General features: G+C 35.6%; 1 protein-coding gene across 3 annotated transcripts in view; it reads right to left on the reverse strand.

Annotated features, from left to right (window-relative positions):
• The window catches only part of RALA (RAS like proto-oncogene A), a 70,052-nt gene that overhangs the window by 24,633 nt on the left and 17,772 nt on the right, over positions 1 to 27,647 (reverse strand). For all 3 annotated transcript variants that reach the window (XM_081285656.1, XM_081285657.1, XM_081285658.1), the window contains exon 2: positions 900 to 1,052. In XM_081285656.1, the coding sequence (XP_081141782.1) occupies positions 900 to 1,013 (114 nt within the window). In that variant the 5' untranslated portion in view covers positions 1,014 to 1,052. The remainder of the gene's footprint in view (positions 1 to 899; positions 1,053 to 27,647) is intronic.

Consider the following 27,647-nt stretch of genomic DNA (forward strand, 5'->3'; position numbering starts at 1 on the left):
TTTGGAGTGTGTGTGAAAGAAATGTAAATTACAGACAATTAAAAAAAAGACTTGGGGTGGTGAAATTTGCAGGATTATATTTTGCAGAAAACCAGGTATAACACTTGTAATACTTGCCCTTCTTGGGCTAAGTGGATAATCTCTCTGAGGTTTTTTTCTTCCTTGTGAAATGGTGATGCCATTACTTACCATGCAGGATTGTTATGAGAATTAAGTAAAAAAGAGTACATTGCCGCCATAAAACCTGGTTTCTACTGAGAGGAAGTGCTGAGAATAAATGTTTAAATTGAATTATTAACTCTTAAATCATTAAGACTTGATGGCAGTCCTCTAGGAAAAGAATATATTGTCTTATATAGGCTGAAACCTTAACTGAAGGATAATAAAATCTGATATAAATACATGCACATAAATTTGTAAGCCTAATAATTACAAATTTTAGTGATATGGTCTTTACCTGGTTAAAGATGTATGATGCCACATCAAATCCAAAATAAAAACTAACTTTTCCATTGAGATCATTAAAGAACATTTTATATATGTTAACCTCAAGTCTCAATAAGGTTCTGCATCTACCAGTCCTATTAATTCAATAGGAGTGGGAGTCTTCATTAAAAGGACTAAAATTTAAGATCTAAAGTAGATTACTTTAAAAAAAAAAAAGAATACTGTTTTCAGTTTTGTTCTGTTTTTAAAGTCTGAGGTTTTTAAGGATCTTGAGTTCCTGACTTGTAAAATGAAGTCATATACATATGTTGGCTCTGAACTTAAAAATGGAAAAATGCATTATGAGTAGCTTTTAAGGATCCAAGGAATCTATACAAAATAGCACCAAAACTAAGCTAGTGAATATTCTCTCAAAGCCAGACTTTGATACTCATTATGAAGTTAGTGCTTACCTCATCATACATGAACTGAAGAGTCAAAGCAGACTTGCCCACACCACCACTTCCCACCATGATGACTTTGTGTAAGGCCAAAGAATTCTGACCTTTGGGCTTATTTGCAGCCATTGTGTGTTGTTGAGTTTTCACTGGAGGATTAAGAAGGATCTAAGAAGAACGAAAGGACAAGTAACGCTCAGTATATTCTTCCTCAGAATTCCAGTGTAGGAAAGAGATATGATGTCCCTAGGGTTCATGATACTAGTTTTCATTCTGCAGTGATGATAAACAGATGGCAAATGAAGTGCGCTCACTTAGGGAAAGAACCACTTATCAGAGAATGCCATGACAATGAAATAAGCAAATGACTCAAGGGCATTTCTCTTATAGTCATTTCCATAATGAGCTGTGACCAAATGTGGAGTTCCCAGTGCAATCACATGCTGGCAATAACAAGGTACTTGTTACACTGGAATACATTCACACAAATTATGAAAAAAGATTAAAGAATCACTGTTTCATATTAATCCATATTGGCCATACTTAGAGAGATGCTCCTTCTGATTTCAGGAAGAAATAAATGACCAAAAAAAGACTGCCATGCCTTAGGTTAAGGAACTCACTGAAAGGCTTGTCATGTTACAAGACAGACCACATTCCAACAACTTGGCAACAGAACTATAAATTGAATACAACACTGCATACTCAAAAGTACCATTACTAAAACATTTGTGTTTCCTGGAGTGGACAATCTAAATTAAATACTTGGGCCTAACATGCCCTCACTTTCCTCAGACTATGCATTTGTTTAAGACATTTAGGTGTTCAGTGTGGAGAAGACCAGATTTCTACAGAAGCTGTAGTAATATGTTTTTTTTTTTTTTTAAAGAGAGAGTGAGAGAGGAGAGAGAGAGAGAGAGAGAGAGAATTTTTAATATTTATTTCTTAGTTCTCGGCGGACACAACATCTTTGTTGGTATGTGGTGCTGAGGATCGAACCCAGGCCGCATGCATGCCAGGCGAGCGCGCTACCGCTTGAGCCACATCCCCAGCCCAATAATATGGTTTTTAATAGTACTCAGTCACCTTTGGCCATGGTACTGGGCATTAGGGGAAAAAAGGCTGCAGGGTCAAGAGCAATCTCAAGTGTACATGGAGGCCCAAGCAAAGAGACTTTTTTGTTATTAGAGAATAGAGGGGATGTTTCTGACTTGTTTAGGTTAAAGATAGTTTTCCTAAATTGCAGCTCACAGAACTATGCCCAACCCTGCTTACTTGCCTATCTGTGCCCATATTTCTTAGCTCAGCTACATTAAACATATGCTGGTCTCCTTCTGTTCCTTAAATTCTTTCCTCTGCCTCTCGCCTTTGCCATGTAGTTTTCCTCTGTTTGGCATATTTTTATTTGATCTGGCTAACTTCTGGTCTCACCTTACCTGAAACTCTCAATACAAATAAGGCTTTCCCCTGCCCTGTATTCTCAGATAACATCTGCTATGTTTCTTTTAAAGCCCTTTATCACAACTTGAAATCACTTAATTGTGTAGTTGTTCTATATGGGTCTTCTCTGGTACAGAATACTAGAAACAATCTGAGTGCAGGACCTATTTGGTTTAACTTATGCTTAATATAATCAACATGACTTGGTGAAATTAGTCATTCAGTGCATGTCTGTTCAATGAATGACTACAAATGTAGATAGCCAGACTTAACCTTGAGGAATGCCCTTCAGACCCAATTGATGTAAAGCAGCTACTGCTGCCTATTACAAGTAAAGGCCACAGATATGTGCCTAACATATCAGTTGTATTGGATTCTAAGAGCGAGGCCTTATTTCAAGTCTCACCCAGAAGTTATACCTATATGTCTATTTGTGACCAATACAGAAAAGCAGCAGGGCATGTAATTCAGTTGTAGGGCACTTGTCCATTACTGAAAAACATTCAAACAAACCACAATCCTAGTATTCATTTACCAGCATGAGCATGTTAACACACTTCCTTTGAGACTGCCTTCACTATACCCAGCAAAACTGAGCTCACACCATACATGCAATTTTTGATTCAGTTATTATTATTACATCATAATGATTAGAGCAGAAGCAGCTTGAACTATGAAGGTATGACAAAAAGTAATCTACATTTTTAGGCTAAGGGTTCAATACAACTCAAAGATGAAGCCCCATCTTTTCATCTGGGTACTGAGAACATAGTCATTAGATTCTGAATGATCATCACTACTCAAAAATAGTAATAATGGGCTAGGGTTGTAGCTCAGTGGTAGAGCATTTGCCTAGCATGTGCGAGGCACTGGAATTCAATTCTCAGCACTGCATATAACTAAATGAATAAAATACAGGTCCATCAAGAACATCAAGAACAACAACAACAAAAAAGTAATAATGAAAGTACTACAGATTACTAACCAAAAATCTGAAAGATACTGCTGGTGTTTCTAAACAAATAAGAAAATGATTTCTTTTCACTATTATGATCCCAAGTTGCTGGTAGCTACAATCATTTTATGGCTATGTAACTTTTATTTTTTTTATTTTTAATTTTTATTTTTTTAAAGAGAGAGTGAGAGAGAGAGAGAGAGAGAGAGAGAGAGAGAGAGAGAGAGAGAGAGAGAGAGAGAAGAGAGAGAGAGAGAGAATTTTTAATATTTATTTTTTAGTTCTCGGCGGACACAACATCTTTGTTGGTATGTGGTGCTGAGGATGGAACCCGGGCCGCACGCATGCCAGGCGAGCGCGCTACCGCTTGAGCCACATCCCCAGCCCTAACTTTTATTTTTAAAACAGTAAGTACCACATGTGCTCAGGGTGTTACCAAATCAATTAATACTCTAAGGTGTGTGTTTATGTGTGTGTGCGCATGCACACGCAGGGGTGGGAGGAAGTGTGGGGGGGAGGGAGAGAGAGAGGGAGAGGGGGAGAGGGGGAGATGGGGAGAGGGGGAGAGGGGGAGAGGGGGAGAGGGGGGGAGAGAGAGAGAGAGAGAGAGAGAGAGAGAGGGAGGGAGGGAGGGAGGGAGGGAGCATGAGCAAACATTAAGCAGTTACACCAAATGGGTTAAAACACTTTTTCTTCCAGAACAATTTAGTCTGTGACTCAGAAATAGACAAAGATTTCTAAGGACATTTTTTCCAAAGTACAGACATTCCCTAATAATGATGAGTGGCACATCAGAGATTTCTAAGAGACCATCCAGGAAAAGCAGTTCCCACCAAGGAAATATTCCTTGCTCCCATTAAATAAATCTGGTACTATACAACTTAGCTGCTTAATACTGGCATGTTAATATTCTGTTGCTGTGACAAAATACCTGAGAAAAGGTATTGGCTTGTGGTTTCAGAGGTTTAAGGACATGATTACTTGGTCATATTGTTTTTGGCCTGTGGTGAGGCAAAATATCATGAGAGAGATGGCATGGTACAGCAAACGTGCTCACCTCATGGTGGCTGGGAAGGGAGAGGAGGGGCTGGGTCCAATAACCCTTTCATAGCATGCTCCCAATCACCTGCTAAAGGTTCTATAACCTCCCAATAGTGTCAGAGGCTGGGCACTAAGCCTTCAACAAACGATCTTTGTGGGACATTGAAGATACAAACTGAAATACTAGATGTTGTTTTAAATGGTAAGCAGCCAATGCCTTTTCCTACTAGAACTTAAAAATACATACACAAATAAGAAAATTCTATTAGTCCTAAGTGCAATGAAAAAAATAAGAAGGTAATGGGATAAAGAGTTGATATAGAAGGAGGCTATCCCAGGAGTCCATGCAAGAGAGGAAAGAGATTCGGGATGCAGTGGCATTAGCAGAAATAATAAGAATACTAGCTTCACCACTACAACTAGTACAAGTATAATTACTACTACTAGCTATCCTGGGGATAACAAAAAATAAACATTTATTGACCACTCCCTAAGTGCTAGACATTATTCTGAGCACTCTGTACATGCTAACTTGAGTACCATACTCCATATATTAACAAACCTATGAGGTATATGCTATTTCAACTTCATATAATAAATAAGAAATCCAGGTCACTAAAGTTGTCCTGCTCAAGGCCAGGCTAGGATGGAGAATCAATTGACAGGATTTGCTAGTTGATTGGATGGGGGTGGGTAGCAGTGGCAGGAGTAACTTCTAAGCTTTTGGCCCAAATATCAGAATGTGTGGTGGTACATTACCTAAGATGGAGAAAGGCTAGCAAGAAACAGGTCTAAGAAAGAAATCAAAAGATCTGCCTATGTTGTAGACACCTAATTGGAGTTCTTTAGTAGGAATTTGGATATTTTAGTCCAGAGTTCTGGGATCAGGATAGAGATAGAAACAAAACTTTGAATATCAATTTACAGTCTGAATTTAAATTCATAAAACTGAACAAACTAATTCTCTAAGGGATAAGATTGAGATGAATATGAGGAAGCAGAGGAAAGGGCCCTGAGACAACATGATAGGTTGGTTTAGAAGGAGGAAACTGAGTAATCCTAGTTATCAAAGCTTGTTAACTCAATCATGCTGAGGCTGAGACGAGATACAGTGACAAGAGAAACAGAACAGATAACTAACTGGTTACTAGTTTTGGCAAAATGGAGACTGATGGTGACTTTAGGAAGTGCTATCTCACCAATAAGGCAAGAATGGAATGGGCTAAAGAGTAGGTTTAGAAATGAATTCTTACTCTTTAAGAGGAATGGAGAAATGGGGTTAGAGTTAATATTATCAGGAACAAAGTTTGTTGTTTGGTTACTTTTTAATATTTTTAATGTTTGTAGAGTAATCATCCAAAAAGGGGGGGGGAATTTAATGGTGCAAAAGAGAGGGTGACTTGAGGAGCGAAGTCCCAGAATGGACCAGCAAGTGGAGACCCAGACCTTACAGAAGTAGGGATATCTCTTCCTTTGTAATGGGAAGTGAGTTCAAGCAAAGAACAAGTGTATATAGGGGCAAGCAGCATCCGAATTTCTTCAATTAAAATATGATCACACACATAATTTAGTGAAGGTTGAGACTTCTAAAGCAAGCTTATTTTAGACCAATGGGACAGAATATACAGAAATAGATCTAAATATAATACTATAGTACAGTAACAAAGGTAGTATTTTAAACAGAGAGGAGAAGGATGGAAAATAATTCAATAAACGGTGTTAGGACAATTGGTGAGTTATCTGGAAAAAATAAAGTTGAATCTATTCTCCAACAACTTAAAGTCTAAGTAAATCAAAGAATTAAATGATAATAAAGGCATAGAGAGAAAAAGCAAAACCACAAAAAAACTATCTTATAACTTTAGGCTGGAGAAGACCTAAAATTAAAAAGTTAGAAAATGTTTGATACATTTTTAACTCTCAAAAGAAATTTCTACATGACAAAATCATCTATAAACTAAGTAAAAAAAAAAAAAAACTGGGGATTTTTTCACCCATTTCATTGAAAAAATAATTTCCCTATAAGAAAAGTTACTATAACTAACATCAACAGCCGGAAATTGCGCAAAAACATACAAAGAGTCTCAGAAAAGGAAATATGAACAGCTGTAAATACTTTCAATCTCACAGATAAGAGGAATACAAACAAAACTAAATTGGGACACCATTGTTTTACTCATCAGATTGATAAAAATGTTTGCAAAGGTAAGCAAATCAGCTCTCTTGGACTGTTTCTATATGGCCTATGAGTTAAGAAAAGATTTTATGTTAGGCTGTAATGGTGCACACCAGTAATCCCAGCCACTGGGAAAGTTGAGGCAGGAAGATGTCAAATTAGAAGCAAGCCTTGGCAACTTGGCAAGACCCTGTTTTAAATAAAAATAAAATGGTCTGAAAATAAAAATAAAATAAAGATATAGCTCAGTGGTAGAAAGCTCCTGAGTTCAATTCCTATTACCACAAAAATAAACAACAATACAATGGTTTTTGTTTCTGAGGATTATAAATAAAACAAAACCTAGAAGAATTTGCAACAGAGAATGTATGTGGCCTGGAAGCCTAAATTACTGGGCCCTTGACATAAAATATTTGTCTATCGGTGGTGTAAAGAAATAGGCACATTCCATCATGTTTGTGGAAATCGTAAATCTGATACATGGAATAATATGTCATCATAAAATATGGGGAAGCTCTATGCATTGATATAGAAGGAGCTCAAACATTAAGTGAAAAACAAAATAAGAAGTAGAAAAATGTATCTTATATACTATGAACTGCTAAAAGATAAAACCAAAAAGGAATACTTTGGATATGTTTGTTTAATATTTGATAGGACATAAAAATAGTAATAGGATGTCTAGGAGAATGGAAACTGTCACTGGGAGACAGAAATGGGAAACAAACTTGTATATCATTTCATACATTTTGACTTTTGCATCATGTTAACATACAACTTATTTTTTAAAATAAAATTAAAATTAGTCATAAATAATACAAAGCTGTTTCTTGCACTCACTTGACCTATGAGTATACTCAACTGTCGTCTCCTTTTTCAGTTGGCAATGGATCTTTTATTTTTTTTATTTATGCGTGGTACAGAGGATTGAACCCAGGGCTTTACAGGTGTCAGGCAAGCACTCTACCACTGAGCTACTAGTCCAGCCCCCTTAACTACCTTCTTGACACCTTATATAAATTAAGAATGGTAGGAATGAATCTGAATTTTAATTAAAATATACCTTATACATGTGTGCATGCATTTGTATTTTTCTTCAAGTAAGACAGGGATCTTTAGAGTTTCAAACTGTTCGATTTATTTGATTTCTCAATTATTTTCTACATCTTACTGTTCAACCTTTCAAACTGTTATCTTCAAATATACAGACCCTATTTGGTTATGGGTGGGCTTTAAGACTTCAACCCCACTGTTTTTCTCTGCTCTATCCATAAGCTAAATACCTGCACCATGTTCATCTGGTTCACTTTAATTATAAGCTCTCCGAGTTGTTTCCTTTCTTTTTTTTTTTCCCTTTTCCCCACATGCCCTTGTCCTCACCCCCTCCAAATACACTGAGTGCCTACCTTTTACAAGACACTCTTCTAGGATGTTAAGGATATGGAGTTGAATTCCACAGGCCTAGAGTTCCTGATCTCATGTATTTAGTTAACAAATGCCACGCTGTACTAGTTTTCTATTGCCACTTTAACAAATAACCACAAACTTAATGGCTCAAAAAACTGAAATTGATTCTCTTATAGTTCAGATGCTAGAAATCCAAAGTGAATCAAATAAGGGTCTAAAAATCTATGTGTCACCAGGTTGATTTCTCCTGAAGGGTCCAGGGGAGAATCTGTTACTTACCTCTTTCACTTCTAGATACCACAGCAATCCTTCCTTGGCCTCTGGCTACAACACTACTGCATCTGTGGCCATGTTGCAGTATCTTCTAGTGTAGTCAAACCTCCCTGTACTCCCCACTTATAAGGACACTTGTGATACAATTAGGGCCCATCCAGATAATTCTGAATAAACTCCCTGTGTCAAAATTATTAACTTACTCTCATCTGCAAAATCCCCTTTTGCCACATAGGAGAGCATTCACGGTTCCAGCCTACCACACACAGGAAGTGTGTCAAGGAGCTTTGGACCACAATTTGAACTCTTAAGATATCCATATGAAACTTTAAGAAAATTTTAAAGAAATAATCTAGTTTCTAACACTTAACTAAAGAAAACTACCAAGATCTCAAAACTTCCTGTCTACCAGAACAAAACCCACAATGTTCATTATATTTCTAGAGTTCATTATCATCTTCAGACTTCTGTAATAAAGAAGCTCATCATGAGGCTTAATCTAACAAAAATATTGGCTGGTAAAAGTTGTGAGAGATTTAAAAGCACTTCCCTCTCCTGATGTAAACAGTAAATAAGTTTCTAGTAAATCATTACCAATCACAAGCAGATAGAGGCCAAATTAGTAAAGATCTCTTAAAATTTAATGCAAAGTATTTCATATAAACAACTCACATATGACACTTCCTATCTTCATTAAGAATACCCAATCAAAAAGTTGAAGGCATTTGGATAAAATAAACAGTTTAGAAGAATTAGAATAAACTCAACCAAAACAACAACAACAAAATCAAGATATACCATTCTATTTTGAAAGGATTTAGAGTGATTTAGGCTTAGGTTTATAACCAGGCCCAGATAAAATCACAGGTGTATTTTCATAGCTGTTTATAGAACAGATGACATTAATACTATTTAATGTTCTCAGAGAAAAATTTCAAGTTCCTTCTGGAAAGCTAGCCTAACATTAATGCAAAGTCCTAACAAAAGAAAGCAGACTGACTGACTTATCATGTGAATATAATATAAAATTTCTAAATAAAAATGTAAACAAAGAGAATCCAGCATATTAAAAGATTGAATCAAGTGACCAGGTGGGAGTCAACCAGTCATGCAAGACTATTTTCTCAATTTTTTATATTTTGTAATACTACTGGAGCTATAAGCTTATGTATAACTGGAATTCTGAAATGAATCAGAGCTGTGACTTAATAAAAATATTGATTAAGGAGTTCCTATTTTTAATCCCAGTTCTGCTTCTGATGGATTGATTTTGAGCAACTGACTTCTCTGAGCTCATTTTGAGCTGCAAAATAGAGGAAACAGTCCAGACCAGTGCTGTGCAATAAAACTCACAACTGATGGTAATATTCTCTGTTCTGTCCAATATGGAAGTTACTAGCTAAATGTGGTAAATGAATGCTTGAAATGTGGCTGGTATAACTAAGGAACTGAATTTTAAATTTTATTTAATTCTAATTAATTAAAATAGCTACTGACTAATGGCTACCATAATGGATAAGAGAAGTTTAAACTCCCTTTCACTCTTTCACTTAGCAAGCATTTGAGTACCTACAATATTCCAAGCATCAGGGAAGGTGGGAAGGTGGGTCCTTATAATCAATGTTTTTGTCCTCAAGGAGTTAACAGAAAAAAACTACATGAGACCTGTTGATGCGTGTGCTTTAATAAGCATATGCAAAAAACACCATGTAATCCCAGAAGAAAAAGCAATAACTGAAAGCACATTATCTGTAAAGTCCTCTCTCACTTTAAGATTATATGAATTAAATTCAACAAGTATCTATGAACACCTATTCTCTGTCTAGCTTTTTTTTTTTTTTAATTAGTTCTATCTCAGTTCAGCATTTTCACCCAGAGGTAGCACTAACAAGTACTATCAGCACTCTCATTTTGTTGATTGATTGATTCAATATTTAGTATCCTTAAAGTGTGTTTTAATTTGTAATTGACATACTGTAAATGGACACCTAGTGTGATGTTTCAATACATGGACACAATATGGAATGATCAGATCAGGATAACTGGCATATCAGCTCAAACATTTATCGTTTTTTTCACATTAGTATTTCATTTTTTTAATATTTTTTAGTTGTAGTTGGACATGATACCTTTATTTATTTATTTTTATGTGGTGCTGAGGATCAAACCCAGGGTCTTGTACATGCCAGGCGAGCACTCTACTGCTGAGCCACAACCCTAACCTCATTCTGGATTAAAAAAAAAAAAAATGTTTCTGTCTTTTTAGTGAGTTTTAAGAGTTGTTTATATATTCTGAAGTCAAATCCTTTATCAGAAATGTATTTTGAAAATATTTTCTTCCACTTTGTGGTTTATCTTTTCATTTTCTTAACCTGATTTCTGTCTTTAACTTTGATGATGTCCAATTGAACAGTTTTTTTTTTTTAATGTTTCATGCTTTTAGTGTCCCAAAAATCTGACAATTTTTAAGGGACAAGGAAGCTACTATATTATGACTATTTATAATTAAAGCTTTATCATTTAGTTATTAAAAAGAGAAGGTTATTAATTATTAAAAAGAGAAATGGAAGAAAGACCAGACAAAATATAATATTCAGTAGTAACTGGCAACCTAAACCTTTAGCAGTTCCTTCATCCACTTAAAAATATGCAATCAAATTTTGTAGGAACAAATATTCAAAGTAAGAAAGTTCCTGAGATATTGTTTCACTTTTGAAATGCAACAACTTAATATTTTTAAATTAACCTGAATAAGGAGAACACAAAGTAAGAAAAAGAATAAACTAAGTAAAGAAATATTGTTTTAAGGGCATGGTAGTTGAAAAGCTGCTTTAAGATAGCTTTATACTTTGCATTATCTGCAAAATTAGGTTTGTTTCACTTGCCAAACAAGATGTCAGACATCAAAGCAGACCTTTTTTGGATCCTCCTGACTCAGCCACTTGAGCTGCGAAGTATACAACCTCACCTAGCGAAGCATGGACCCTTAAAATCAGAAAGCTTCAAATTACTTTACCTCTCTGAAACAGTTAAGATTAATAAAACAACACATACAAACTACCTAATACATAAGTATTTATAAAAGCTAACTTAAACATTTTGGCATCTTTTTAGAATCTCCTACTTTTATATGCAACACAGCCTGCAGTCAGTACAAAATTACCAAAAGTAGCACAAAGGTAAAGCCCTTACCATGGTTAAAATGAATGAAAATTTTCTAGAACACATGAGAAAATTATGGCTAAATGAGACTTGAAAGGCAAAGCATTAGCAAACCAAATGAACCTGAGAATGATGGTGAGAAGTGATGCCATACAAAGAAAAAGATCTAGAAATGAACTCTGTAAGCTACATATTTAGATTTTTATACTTAGGGCAATGGAGAACACTAGGAATTTTAAAGTGAGAGTCTATTATTTAGAAGGCAAAAACAAGTGGAGACTAGAGAGTGATAATGACTCTGGACTATGGGGGAAGGATGGATGGATTCCAAGGATATTAAGAAAAAAAAGAAAGAATCAACCAAACTAGGGGATAAATTACATACAAGTGGTGAAAGGAAGAGAGCATTCAAGCCAAATAATCAACTTTCTGGCTTGAGTGGAAATGAGTAAGAAGGGAAACAGAGCAGCTTTCTGGGCTTAAGGTTGTGGGTGGGAGTGAGAGAAGAGCTGATGCAAGAAAACGATGGAAATCAGCATTGACCTTTATTTATTTTTTTTGAGGTACTGGGGACTGAACCCAGGGACACTCTACCACGGAACTACATCCCCAGCCCCTTTTGAGATGGCCTTGGCTAAGTTGCCCATGCTGGTAATTTGACCCTGAGATCCTCCTGCCCCAGCCTCCCAAATAGCTGGAGCTAGAGGATGCACAGCTGGGCCAAGACACTGTTGATATTTTAAAATATCAAAATATTTTAAAAGAAGAATATAAGTATTTCTTAAGTATAAGCAGTTTTGGTACACCAGCCCCAGTGGTTTTGCCACCACATGACTCTGAATGTTTTCAGCAATACTGGGAAGTAACAGAGTAGAACCTCAAAGATGGAGAGTAAGACCAATAAGCTGGTATTTACTTACAACTATTTTAACATTTGTCCTTAAATTGTGCTTTTAAAATTAAGCTAATGTAGTTTAGGAAAATATTAATAATTGTTAATTCAAAATAAGTTGCTGATGTAGTTTAGAAAAGTACTAATAATTACTAATTGTAAAGAATATACATATATATTGAATTTTGAATAATGTGAATATATATTTGAAAATTAAATACATTTTTTTTTTACTAAATTTAACAGCCACAAAGTTAAAAAAAAAAAACATTCAAGCTGGAAGTGTAAAAAAAAATCTAATTTTAAAAAGTATAATTTACATTCTGTGCATGAGCTATAAATTAAGTGTATACATAGTCCACTTGTTTCTCTTATTGATATACTTATGAAGTTGATGTTACCTAATTTGTTAATTAAAACAATTCAATCAGAATAAAACAACTAGACCAACCATACTTGAATTATTGAACTTGAAAATAAGTAGAATAGTAAAGGCCTTAGGTTCAATCCCCAGTAACTGAGGCAGGGGGCAGTTACTTGTCTAGGACTCGCATATAACCATATACTGAAAAAATATTAATAAAAGGTTGATTAGTAAACAGTATTAGCATGTGAAGTTTTTTAAAAGAACAATCTAAGTAAGGTTTCTGATTTATAAAAAGATATGTTATATTTTGCTTTGTAATACATGTTCTCTCTTTGTATAGTGGATTCTCTGATCTTTTAATTTGCCCTTGGATTTCTTTGTCATTTTTTTCTTATGCCCATCAATATATAGTCAGGTACTGTACTGGGCATTGAGAGGAACTGGAGTGGGGTTATTTAGATATCAGGATCCCTAGCTTTACGGGTCTTAGAATCAAGTACAGAAATGCAAACAATGCAGGTGAGTGGTGTATTAAATTGTAATATACAATTTTGTCTTCTGCATCCCTTCCTTCTTAAGTCACACTTTTCGGTTGTTTTGTTGACTTCAAATCTGTAATTTTATTTTTTTGAGACATGTTTTGTTATGTTGTCTAGAATGGTCCTGCACTCATGGGCCCAAATGATTCTCTTGCCTCAGTGTCCTAAGTAGCTGGGACTTTAGGCATGTGCCATCATACTCAGCCATAACTAATTTTTAATGGTTATGTAATCTATCATCCTGCAAATTTACAGCAGTTTATTCACCAAATTCCACAATATAATGCTGTTTTAAAATTTCTTAATATTATAATAGATGACCACCTATTTCTTCATCTAAAATGCTTTCAATGAGACAGATTCTAAGAAATAGAAATGAATGGATTAAGGTTCATCACACATATTGTTCAATTGCTCTTTCAGAGTAGTGTACCCTAGTATCTACAATTGTTCACAACATCTTACTAGCAATGGGTAATTTTGTTAAAATCTGTCAATTATATGCAGGGAAGAAGATCTGTTATTTCTAATTATATCTTGGATTACTTAAAGAGGGTAAGCATTTTTTCTAAGCATTTATATATTTTGTGAATTATTAGTCCATATATTTACTCACCTGGCAATAGGATGTGATGTATTGTATTTTATGTAATTTCATGTCACCAGTCTGTTTTCTTTTTTTCTGGCTCTCCTAATTCACTGAGCAGTTTTCTCTCTGACTGAGTAGATCTGCTTGCCACAACAGATCAGGAAGAGACCATATATGTTCATATGGCTTCACTTTATGATCAATGGACAGTGAACAAATCTGACAGGTTGGATTTCTTCTCTAAATATCAAAACATGGAGAGTTTATCAAGTGCTAACATTTTCATTAGAACTCTTTAGTTTTCCCAGACTGAAAGTTCAAAAAGAAATTGTTTTTGGAAGTTGATTTCCAAAATTAGCATGGGAACTGATGTTGCCATCATTGTATGGGTTGCCTGTGTAGGTAGGATATACAGCTGGCTTTTAATATAAACCCCTTTAATTAATATCATGTTCTATTACCTCTTCTGTTCTCTGTTCCTATGAGCTCATCATTAAGGTTTCTTCAGGACTCCAAGAGAAAAATAGATTCCATTAGCCATCCTCACTCATGGGTATGCTGAACTGGGGTTTCCTCCACCCTGCTTCAACTATTAACATCATCTTCTAGAACCAGTAAAGTCTCTGCTTTGCTGATGGTCACTCCATCTGTTCCCATCCTCAGTGCTGTTATGGCTTTACAAATTTCCATCTGTAAATTTTTTCTGTCATTTTCACAGGGAGTTGGGGATGAGAGGAGACAGATGCCTGAATTTAGTCTATTGGCTTTCACTACAAATTTGAGTTAAAATCCTGATGAGACTGGATTTGGAACACTCAAATATTTCAAATTTGCAACTATGAAAAATCTCAAAGACTTTCAATTAAAATTAGCTTGCGCTTTAAAGAATACTACTATTTGGCACCACCTTTAAAAATAAGTCAGTTTCCTAATATGGATGATCAAAAAAATTATAAAAAGTTTCACTAGATTAGGCACTCTCAGCATAAAAAGGCATGGGAATGGGTACAATGGGATAGAAAAGAAAGGAGAGCCAGTATTCTTCACTGCAGTTAGGAAAGGCTAAAATGACTTTTTTTTTTCCCTCTCAAAATATTTTTTTCACAGCAGTGGGACAGGTTGGCTAACATTCAAAATTTATATGAGGACATACTGATCAATCAAGACCTTGAAAGTTACCCACTAAAATTATTTTTACTAACCAGGAATTTAAAACTGAAGATTGACTCTAGAGCCAAAAAGATTCCCTTTGTGCCAATTAATCTTTTCTAAATTCCTCTTAAATATTACCTGCTGAAATACTACCTTGTGGAACTGTGGTTGAATAACGAATTCTTTTTAAGGAATAACACAGAGGAAAACAAAGAGGAAAGAAAGGAAGGAAATGGAGGGGGATAATATAAAGTAGTAATTTAAAATTCTGACTTGCTACACATAGCAACATACACCTGTCCAGTGAGGTTAATATCTTGGTATATAGTATAAAAGATGCTTACTGTATACCAAAGTATACAGTAAATGCAAATGTTACTTTTTATATTTAAAAAAAATCCCCTGACAATGAATATCATAAACTTACTACCTGAAATTACGTTTAATGAATACTATCACCAGTTGAATTTTCTATCACACATCTGTTTATCCCAGGCTCATTTTCATGGATTATCTTGAATGTGGTTGTACTCCAAATCCTACCATCAGTGTTGATCACTCCCTGACAGGCACAGGCACCTGTAGAATTTGAGCTCAACACTTTTTCATGATTTTACAGGTAACACATGCTCAACATATAAAACTTGGAGAGTGAAGAGAAGAGGGGAAATGTTACCTTGTTACCTCTCTGGCCCTATCACCAAATATTAAAATTTTTATCTTCTTTTAAGACCATTTTGTACAGAACATTCAACCAACCATATCGTTTAGGGACTGGTGGGAAAATACCAAGGAAAGCAGAAGTCAGGGGAGAAAAAAGGGATATTTAAAAAACCCACAATACCTAGAAAAGACAGTATCCCTGGGGGAAAATGTCCATGTCAGACATCTTTTCAACTATTTAACTAACTCCAAATCCTCTCAGAATAACTTTGTATCTGTTTTCCACATTTAATGGGTGAGGAAACTGAGCCAGAGAGAACTTTAAAAACATGTCCAGGGTCACATTATTGATGTGAAGTCTGAAAAAAAAAATTCCAGATCCTAAGTGATTACCATCTAAACATTTCTATGGCTATAAAAGAGGCAAGAAAGAATTGAAATTGTACAAGGATTGGAGCCCAGATAGTTTTACAGGAAATTTCTTCTAAACAAAAAAAGGTAATTCTCATAGGTAGCAGAGAAAAGCTATCCAAATCATTTTACAAAGTCAGTGATGTTGCCAGGCATGGTAGCATACACCTGTAAACCCAGGTAACTGGGAGGCTGAGATAGGAAGATCAAAAGTTCAAGGACCACTTGCCAATTTAGTGAGACCCTGCCTCAAAGAAGGGGGGGGGGTTATAGCTCAGCGGTACAATACCCCTGGGATTAATCTGCAATACCACAAATAAACAAAGTGAGGCCAAAATAGCAACAATCACACCAAAAAAACTATTACAACCTTATTTATAGTTGTAGAAATTTCATAAAAAACCAACACCTAAATCTTATTTCTCAGTAAAAGAATAATCCATCTGGGCATGGTGGCACACACCTGCAATCCCAGTGAGTCAGGAGGCTGAGGCAGGAGGATCATGAATTTGAGGCCAGCCTCAGGAACCTGGCAAGAATTTATCTCAAAATAAAAAGGAATGGGGGCGTAGCTTAGCATTCCTGAATTCAGTCCCCAGTATCATCATCATATCATCATCACTACCCATTATAGTTTAGTATCTTTTATTGCAGAAATGAAATATGAGTTTACTATTAAGAATTGTATGGCTGGGAAAATGGCACACATCTGTAAAAAGTGATTTGAGAGGCTGAGGCAGGAGGATTACAAGTTTAAGACCAGTCCTAGGAACTTAGCAGATGTTATCTTATAATAAAAAAGGTTGGTGAGGTAGCTCAGGGGTAGAGAATTTGCCTAGCATGTAAGAGGCCATGGTCTGATTCCCTAGCACAGATGAGAGCGAGCAAGAGAAAGAGAGCATGCATACACACACATGATATTAAAATACTATCTCATGAGTAGGCCCAGTGAGAAAATCCACATTATCAACGCAAGAAGAAAAGACATTAGATAAAATTCAGTATTCCTTCAAAATAAAAATTCTTGAGTTAAACACTAGCAGCTGCACTTTGTGAAGTGTATGCATGTGTATATTTCTAATGAAATGCATCACAAATTTGAAAAATATTTTTGTACAGACGCCACACTAAACAGTATTTTTAAAAAGTACATGCTTGGGGATGTAGCTCAGTGGTAGAACACTTGCTTAGAATATGTGAGACCCTAGGTTCGATCCCCAGAAGCAAAGGGAAAAACAAAGTATATGTCCCTAAAGCCAGCAACTTCATTTTTAAGAAATGCAAACTAGAACATGATAAAGTTAGAAGAATGCTCAGAGAAGTCTCTTTTCTATGTTTTACAACTCTTTTCTTTAGTTGCCAATAAACTTAAAAAAAATTTGCTCATAATTTTGGGTTTATCTAGAGCCCATTCATACAGAGAATATAAAACACTGGCTAATAAGAGCAGATCACCAAATTATCATGAGTAAAGGAAGACATCTGCTGTTCAAAAAAATTTCCTTCACCTTCTCTCGAACACATTAAAATTATAAATCCTGGAGGTTTGCTGCATCGAGAGTCATTAAGATAACTTAACAATGAACCGTGGTCCACTTACAAGTGTTTTATGAAAAGGCAAAAGTGTATTTGGAATGTACAAAATCCTAAATTTAAGTCATATAAAAGATAATGTGAAGTTACAAGGTAGAAAAACAAAAAAGACCCAGAAATTCCATGAAGAGCTCCTATAGTACCTAGAGTTTTCATCCTAAGATTGAGTGCTAATAAATCTTAATTTGTGACTTGATCATGTTAAAATTAAAAAAAATTAATTTATGGAGTCATAAGCTGGTGTAGGTGGCGCATGCCTCTAATTACCGCAATTTAGGAGGCTGAGGCAGGAGGATCACAAGTTCAAGGCCAGTTTCAACAAGTTAGAGAGGCCGTAAGCAGCTTAGTGAGACCCTGTCTCAAAATAAAAAATAAAAAGAATTGGGGATGTGACTCAATGGTAAAGCACCCCTGGGTTAAATTCCAGTACCAAAAAAAAAACACAAATTATTATAACACTAAGCAAGAGGTGGGCAAAAATATTACCTAGACTGTATGGGGTGGTGAAAGGGACAGAGTGGTAGTTAAGAAAGAAGAGAGGCAGAGTCATGGATGCCACAGTGCAAATCATTATTATGTCTGGGGTTACAGGTGGACTGATGTTGGCAGAAGAGACCAGAGAACATTAATTTTAGACAAGCTCCACATTTAGCAATTATGTATGTGTTCAAAGAAGGGACAATCTTCTTTAGTTGTTTTCTAACAGGAAGAATATGGACTAGAATGCATGTCCTATTGCTCTAATTTAGAGAGGGAGGGGGGAAAAGGGAGAGAGAAAGAGATATTGCGGGGGGGGGGGGGCTTCTTTTAAGGAGTTTATGTGGTATAGTCTTGGCTCATCAGGAATGATCTGGTTTCACACAGACTGGGCAGCAGGCCTAGGCACAAATAAACCTCCCATCTTTTAAAGTTTTATCACTGGAAATCAATCACATATTTGAAATTCAAATATTAAACATGTTCATCTAAATTCAAAATAGTGGCTGCAAGGAAAGTTGCATCACCTTATTATCATTTTAAGGCTTACAGGCTTTAACTAACATAGAGACCAGTTCAATTGCTAAACAGGTAATGTTTTAGAAGGTCCAATTCTCACAAATAGTAGGCTTTTCGTGGGGACCTCCTACAACACAGTACTATTTTTTTAGTACACTTGTCTACTTCTTCCAATTTTACAATATGATATGATTTTAACAAGCTGTTTTCATTTTTACCAAGATGTTTCACTGCAAGATTTTTTTAAAGTAAATATAACAAAACTGAAAAACTTTTTTAAAGAAGGAAGCTTTAAAAAAATCATTCATTCATTTCTCATATGTGGAAATAAGGGCTCAGAAGAAACACAAGAAGTTTTACAGAATTGTTGTGGAGTTACAATTGGAACTGGTCCAGGATGATGAGATTCAAGAGTCAGATCGAACATATTTGTTTTACTTAGAGTGGAACTAGTACCCTCTCATAGGCTTCCATATTCAGCAATGTGTCATACTAGAGAACTGAGTTTAAGTAACTGAGCCTGAATTTAACTTCCTGCAGAACTGGCCACAAAATGATCCAGAGGTTTCATGTTGTGTTAGGTGTTCAAACACATAAGCTACATTCCCATCCCTTTTTAAACTTTGAGACAGGGTCTCACTAAATTGCTGAGGTTGACTTTGAACTTGCGATCCTCCTGTCTCAGCCTCTGGAGCTGCTAGGATTACAGGTGAGTGCCACTGCCCCTGGCCGAACACATGGTCTTGGTTGCACAGCGACAGGTGCTTTATGAAGATACAGACATGTTTCAGTAGACTCTTTCACAACAAGACATCCAGTTGTCAGACAATTAGTTGCAACTTATAAACCACTTTTTTCCATTTCTGGTTTCTTGCTGCTGTCACACATCAGTAATGGCCTTGTAACTAATCCCAAATTAGCTGAGCCTTGACTCTGAAGGTTTGAAAAGAAGAAAAAGATTAAAGCTGTTACATGCTATTTTATAAGATTTCAATTGAGAATTACAAGCATGACCAGATGACGTCTGTATTTGTTAAATTTCAGTAGAATAAATCCTTAAACCTATAGTTTCCACTCTCATAACCCAAGAAACATTTTGAATTACTAGTTACATTTCAGATGACAGGATGTAACTATAATGAATAGAGCATGATAATGTATGTAAAATAGCACAGTATAGATTTAAATACCAAAGTAACCACAAAGTTCCTTATATGAATGTTGCCTGCATTTTTATGTAAGCTCAACCTATCACATTGAAAAGTGAAATTAGTTTGACACACATTGCTAAAATCTTCAGACTGCACATGGTTATAAATTAAAGTCTCAATTCCTTAATACAATTTCCCATGTGATCTGACACTGCTCATTTCCCTTTTTACTCCTTGCCCCTTAAACCTTTTATACTTTGATCCTGGTATGTTGTACAATTTCTACTAATGTAATTTGTAATCAATTTGGGTACATTTAGGTTAAATGATAACAAGCAAAATGGACCCGTAGTAGCTAAACAGTGGAAGATTAACAGACCCTGTAGGGACTGGCAGGACATGATATGAATTAAAAAACAGAAGGTACACTTGAAATTCATTTATATGAATTACAATATTTTTGAAACTCTATTTTCATATCTACATATCATTTTAAATAGGAATAATAGGCTGAATTTACAGCATGAAGAATAGATTAAGGCATGGGAAAAGAAAACATTGTCTATCAAGTTTACTTAACTATATAAATTTTAGAATTTTATTTGTAACACCTTTACTGAAGTACAACATATAAGAAATTGCACATATTTAAAAATTTGTACAATTGTAATTCTTCCCTTCCCCTTCACTTCTTCTCCCCATACAATGATCTGCTTTCTGTAATTATAGTCAGAATTTTCTAGAGCTGTATAAATATGAAATTATGCAATATAGACTGCTTCTCTTATATTAACTTCTTTAGAACTTTAAATGATTTTTCTTTTCTTCCTTCATTTCTTTCTTTCCTTGGTACCCGGGGTGCTCAACGAATGCATTACATGCCCTGCCCTTTATATTTTCAGTTTTAACACAGGGTCTTGCTAAGTTGCCAAAGCTGACCTTGAATTTGCAAGTCTCCTGCCTTTAGTCTCTCAAATCACTGGGATTACAGATATATGCCACTGTGCCTGGCAAATTTAATTTTTAAACTGATACATAAAACTGTACATATTAATGTGGAAATATGTACTGTTCTATCTGATTTTTTTCTCCCAGCATAATTTTGAGAATCATCCATTTTGCTTGCATTAATAGTTCATTTCCTTTTATTGCTAAGTAGCATCCCACAGTATAGATATTCTGTAATTTGTTACCCAATCACTCATTAATGAACATTTAGGTTGTTTATTGTTTTCAACATCTGTTGACAAATGGGTCAAAGGCAATACAGTAATGAAAAGATAATCTTTTCAATAATGATGCCAGGACAATTAAATATCCATACATGAAAAAATGAACCTTATAGCATATAAAAAGTAACTGAAAATGGACCATTCTAAATGTAAAAACTGTCAGGGGTAGCACTGCATGCCTGTAATGCCAGAAAATCAGAAAACTGAGGCAGGAGGATTGCAATTTCAAGGCTAGCCTTAGCAACTTAGCAAGGCCCTGTCTCAAAATAAAAAATAAAATGCACTGGGATATAATATAGCTCAGGGGCAGAGTGCTTCTGGGTTCAATCCCTACTATAGCATTAAAAAAACAAAAACAAAACAAAAACCAAAAAACCCTAAATAAATGTAAAACCTAAAGTCACAAAACTTCTAGAAGAAAGCACAGAATTAGTTATGAGACTTTCATTTAGATACTGATTTTTTAGTTTCAACACCAAAGGTAAAATCTATAAAAGATCAAATGGAGAAAATAGACTTCATGAAAAATTAAAACTTCTTTTCTTTAAAATACTGTTTAAGAAAACGAAAGAATAAGCCACAGACTGAGAGATAATTTTTAGAATTTAAAGCTAGAACTACTGTGGAAAAGACAAAAATAGGCAGATTTTGGCTCACTAGCAGGATCTTTCTGATTACTTATTACTATAAAAAAATGAGCTGTAAGGGTTCATCAAAGAATTCAAGCAGAGAAACAAAGGGGGTTGGAGTCTTGAGTTCCTTCTTATTCTATATACATACTTTAGCTATTTCTAAGATGACCAATTTAATGCATATTTGATATAGTATTATTCAATGATAAAAAGAAGCAATTATATTCTTGATCCATACACTTCAATCAAAATATTTTTAATTAAAACATTAATAGGGTGAGATGAATATGTCCATTAAGGTAAGGGAAGTTGTTTAACAAAACTTTTGTGCAGTGTTTACTCTCTTCTGACTGCTTCCCAGGTCAGAGTGGTTTTTTTGGTAGTTTCATGGCATTCCAATCATAAATACTATCCGTGCTTCTCACTACATTAATTATTAGGAGATTTTCTACAACAGAGTTATCTTTTTCATCTGCAAATAACTAGTATATACATATGCATTTAAAAAAGAACACTAGAAAATGACTTTGAAGTTCATCATTATTGGTAAAATTCTGAGTTATCCTTGGCCCTCTTTCACAGGAACAGGAACCCTATTCAATATTCCTGATTTAAAGGGATGAGCAGGGAAGGGAGTGCCAGCAAAGCAGACAAGTCAGACTGTTCACACACCTGATAAGGCTATGCTATATTGCTTGAAATTACAATACAATGCACTAAGGACAAATAAACACTGGATTTAGAAGCTAAATCAGCTTTTATGAGATCACTATTCAGACCCCCCCATTAAAATAAAATTATCTGAGATAATTCTGCTGAGTTGAAGAAACATTTCAAGCAATTTTTTATAATAAATTAATACAACCATATTGATTTTACATAAGGTTTGACTACAATAAAAATTTGCTCTTCTAATAAGACAGTCATTTACTAAAATCACTGCATAGCAAGCGGCAAATCTCCGCAAAACTTGCTTCTTATCTCATGTGATGGATATTAGAATTGCTATATTCTTATGTTCAGAAAAACAGATGTATATAACATATTTATAGTGACTGCACTGTTTCTGTAATTAACTGAGACTATGAATATCCCAGTCTTCCCTGAGAACCTAATAAAAGTCAAGGGACCATAATCCAGAAGCACTACTATGTTCCTATTTTAAAACTAATATAAATGTTACAGATCTTAAATCCAGTTCCTTTTGCCAAACTCACATGTAAATTATTAGTAAGAAATGATATTTAGAAGGGCAAAATGGCTATCAGAATCATGATTGTGCACAGACAATTAATGATAGATATGTATTGTAACATTATTCATAATCACAAAAAAGTGTTGTTATACAATGGAATAATACAAGAGTCACTTAAAAATAATGAGTACTGAATGCCATTGCAAAATATTTAGGAAAATGCAAAAGCTGCTTACAAAAAGCATTTACATATGAACTCATACAAATAGGAAAAAAATTTAACAACAAAATAACATCTGAGTAACCTGACCAGGGAAATACACAAAATGTTTAATTTCCAGGGCTTTTTACTGATCTATATCCCATTCACAGTTTTCTACTATGAATGTTACTTTTGCAATCAGGAAAAACAAAGCAAAACTTTAAAAAAGAAAAGATATTTAAATAGCTTGTGTGGTTATAATATAACCAAACTGTCACAAATAGCTGTACTGGGCAATTATGGAAACACTGGTTACATGGCACAGCTGGAAATAGTAATACAAAATTTTATAGACACTTAAGCCCCCCAACAATCCCTACATCCCAGTACTCATATCTATATGTAGGGCCTCCTATATTTTACCAGAGCTGGTCTACATGATCAAAATATTACATGATCAAAATATTACAGCAGAAGTGAAGACACATCATTTCCAGGATTAGGTTATAAAAGAAAGAGACTTCTGTCTTGGGTGTTCTTTCTCATTACTTTACTTGGGGGAAACAATGTCGTGAGCAGTTATGCAGAAAGGCCCATGTGCCAAAGAACAAAGCCTCCTGCCAATAGCTATGAGTGAACTAGGAAGCAGATTCTCTATCCCCAGCTGACAACTTGATAAAAGCTTAATGAGATACTGAGTCAGAATCATGTAGCTAAGCTGCCTATAGATTTCTGATCCCAGAAACTATGAGAGAAATATTTGTTGTTTCAGCAGCTAAGATTGGGATAATGTATAACACAGCAATAGATAACTGTACAGTTAGTTTGCAGTTTTGGAGACTAAGGACTTTTCCAAGAACCAAGTTTAGGAAAAAGCACCTAAGCTGCAAGTCATTTTGCTCTAAATTTCAAGGTTTTTATTTCCGGTTGGATCAAAACCAGAACAGTTATTTGAATACCTTCTTTGAAATGTTCAGTTTCCTAGATTTGTCTTCCACTTCTTCCATCCTATCTTGTTTTTATTTTTTGGATACAATACAGGATTTATTCGTGTGTGTGAAATTAAGGGGACAGCACAGCGAAAGCCTTCATGAGTACAAGGCCTGCCACTTGTCCAGGGGACCATGACTGGGAATATACTGATTCACAGCCATCAGAAATGAGATGCTTCTCAGCCACCAGGTCTTCAAATTCATCAGCATTAAACTTGGTAAAGTCCCACTCCTTTGAGATGTGCATCTTCTGACGGCCGGGGAACTTGAACTTGACTCTGTGTAGGGCCTCAATCACATGTTCCTTATTCTGCAGCTTGGTGCAGGTGGACATGACGACTTGGCCAATGTGAACCCTGGCCACTGTACCCTGGGGTTTCCCAAAGGCACCCCATACCTGTCTGCAGTCCAGACTGGGGACATCATGAGATCAGAAATATGAACATCCACTTGCTGTCTCCAAGCCTACTCTCACTGGATCTTTAAGTCACCAATGATCTCCACATTGCCAATTTTTAATATTCATTATACTTCACTTATTATAGTAGTAGCCCTGGATAATCATTCCCTCTTTTACTTTAAACATCCTCTAAATCAAAGAGGATATCATAATTACTTGGTTTTTCACTAATCTCTATGGCTGCTCCTTTTTTATTCACTTCACTCTAAATATTGGTGGAACTAACAGTTTAGCTTGAACCTCTTTTTTTCTGCCTACATTCATCCCCTTGATGATTTCACTCAGTTTTTAGGCTGTTTGTGCTGCTATCATAAAGTAACTGAGACTGGGTAATTTATAAAAATAGAAATCTATTTCTTACAGTCCTAGAGACTGGAAGTCCAAGATCAAGATGCCACAGGTTTGATGTTTAGTGAGGGCTACTCTATTTCAAGATGGTATCTGGTAGTGGCACATGGTAGTACACACTGTAATCCCAGGTACTCAGGAGGCTAAGGTAGGAGGATCACAAGTTTAAGGCTAGTCTAGGCAACTTAGTGAGACCCTGCCTTAAATAGCTGAAAAAACAACGGTAGAGCACTCGGGGGTTCAATCTTCAGTACTATGTCAAAACAAAGTAAAATAAAATAAAAATATTTTTTTTAAAAAATGAAAAAAAGAAAAGAACCTTGTTATTGCATCCTCTGGAGGGGACAAACTCTGTGTCCTGGCATGGCAGAAGAGCAAAAGTTTCCTCCAGTCCTTACTACTGTTGCATTGGGGATTAAATTCCAATATGAATTTTGAGGATGACATTCCAATCACAGCACTCAGTATACCATCTGTATGAGGATGACACCCAAATTTATACTTTCAGATTCCACCTGTCTCCTAAATTACATTCAGGTATAAGTGCTTATTTAACACCTCAAACTGGCTAAACTCCAAACTGTCCAAAACTCAACTCTTGATTTTACTTACTCCAACCTGTCTCTCTTTTACTTTCCCTCTGTCAGTAAACGGCATCCCTACTCTTCAAGTAGCTTATGTCAAAGCCCTCAGCCCTTAGTGTCATTTTTTTGTTGTTGTTGTTGTTCTAATTAGTTATACAAGACAGTAGAATGCATTTTTAAATTGTAGATGGACACAATATCTTTATTTTTATTTATTTATTTTTATGTGGTACTTAGGATCAAACCTAGGGCCTCACGCATGTGAGGCAAGCGCTCTAACACTGAGCTATAACCCCAGCCCAGTAGAATGCATTTTGACACATATTATAAAAATGGAGTATAAGTTCTTATTCTTCTGGTCATACATGATGTAGAATCACACTGGTCATGTAATCATTTATGTACAAGGGTAATAATGTCCGGTTCATTCTACTATCCTTTTTACCCCCACCATATCCCCTCCCCTTCCTTCACTCCCCTCTACCTAATCCAAAGTACCTGTATTCTTCTCTAGCACCCCCTTATTATGAATTAGCATCCTTATATCTGAGAAAACATTCAGCCTTTGGTTTGGGGGGATTGGCTTATTTTGCTTAGCATGATATTTTCCAGCTCCATTCATTTACCTAAAAATGCCATAATTTCATTCTTCTTTAAGGCTTAGTAATGTTTGATTATGTATATATACCACATTTTCTTTATCCATTCATCTGTTGAAGGGCACCAGGGTTGGTTCCATAGTTTGGCTATTGTAAACTGAGCTGCTATAAACACTGATGTGGTGCATCACTATAGTATGCTGATTTTAAGTCCTTTGGATATAAACCGAGGAGAGGGATAGCTAGGTCAAATGGTAGTTCCATTCCAAGTGTTCTGAGGAAACTCCATATTGCTTTCCATAATGGTTATACCAATTTGCACTCCCACCAGCAATGTATGAGTGTATCCTTCCCCCCACAACCTTGCCAACATCTATTGTTAGTTGTATTCTTGATAATTGCCATTCTGACTGGAGTGAGATGGAATCTCAGTGTAGTTCTGATTTGCATTTCTCTAATTGTTAGCCTAACAGTCAGCCCATTCCAAACAAACCCAAGGTCACACAGCTAATAAATGCCTAAGCCGAAATTCAAATACAGAACTGTGGAACTTCAAATCTAACATTATTTCCAACATACTACAATACCTCAGCTTTTAGTTGCAGGCCACACAAATATACTATAATAGCCATTTATACCTAAGGAACCATTTGATCAGATCTAAGCAACTGTAGTCTGTCTTTAATATATTTACAGAAATATAGACCTATGTTCTACTGCACACCTGCCTCTAAAGAAACTGGGGCTTTGCTACTTACAAACCTCTAAGACCATGGTTTTCAGACCCATAAAATGAGAGGACTGAATACAGTCCTTGGTTCCTTGAAAATCTATGAAACTACAAAATTCTGTATATGACTTCAGAGGCTTATGCTGTGACATCATCTATAAGGGTGTGTTGACAAGTCTGACCTCTTGGACACATCATACCAGCTATACGGCAGGGTCACACCAGCTGATAAGTTGGTGAAAAAAAAAAAACCAACATCTATTAAAGGGATTGTTTAAGGCTTTATGCTTCATACTTAAAAACATCTCTCTGTCTTCAACACTAACAAGGAAAAGTAGGTAGGAATTTTCAGTTTTTTATTTATTTATTTTTTTATTAGTTGCTCATGACAATACAATGATCTTGACAGATGATATAAAGGAGCCCCCTTCCCCACAAAGTTATATAACATTGCCTTTGCCCATTTGGGCTGCTAGAATAAAATATCATAGCCTGGGTAGCTTATGAACAACAGAAATTTCTCATAGTTCTGGAGGGTAGCAAGTCCAAAATCAAAGGGCTGGTAGTCTTCTCACTGAGGATGGCTGTCTTCTCACTGTAACCCCATATGACGGAAGGATTGAGGGATCCCTCTGGGGCCTCTTTAAAAGGGAACCAATTCCATGAGGACAGAGTCCTCATGATCTAATTACCTCCCAAAGGCCCCACCTCCTAATACCTTGGAAGTCAGAATATTAACATATGCATTTGGGGGAACATAAATAGTCAGCCCATTCCAAAGAAACCCCAAGGTCACACAGCTAATAAATGCCTAAGCCGAAATTCAAATACAGAACTGTGGAACTTCAAATCTACATTATTTCCAACATACTACAATACCTCAGCTTTTAGTTGCAGGCCACACAAATATACTATAATAGCCATTTATACCTAAGGAACCATTTGATCAGATCTAAGCAACTGTAGTCTGTCTTTAATATAT

The sequence above is a fragment of the Spermophilus citellus genome (assembly GCF_964194105.1).
Source record: "Spermophilus citellus genome assembly, chromosome: 3".
NCBI classification, from domain to species: Eukaryota; Metazoa; Chordata; class Mammalia; order Rodentia; family Sciuridae; genus Spermophilus; species Spermophilus citellus.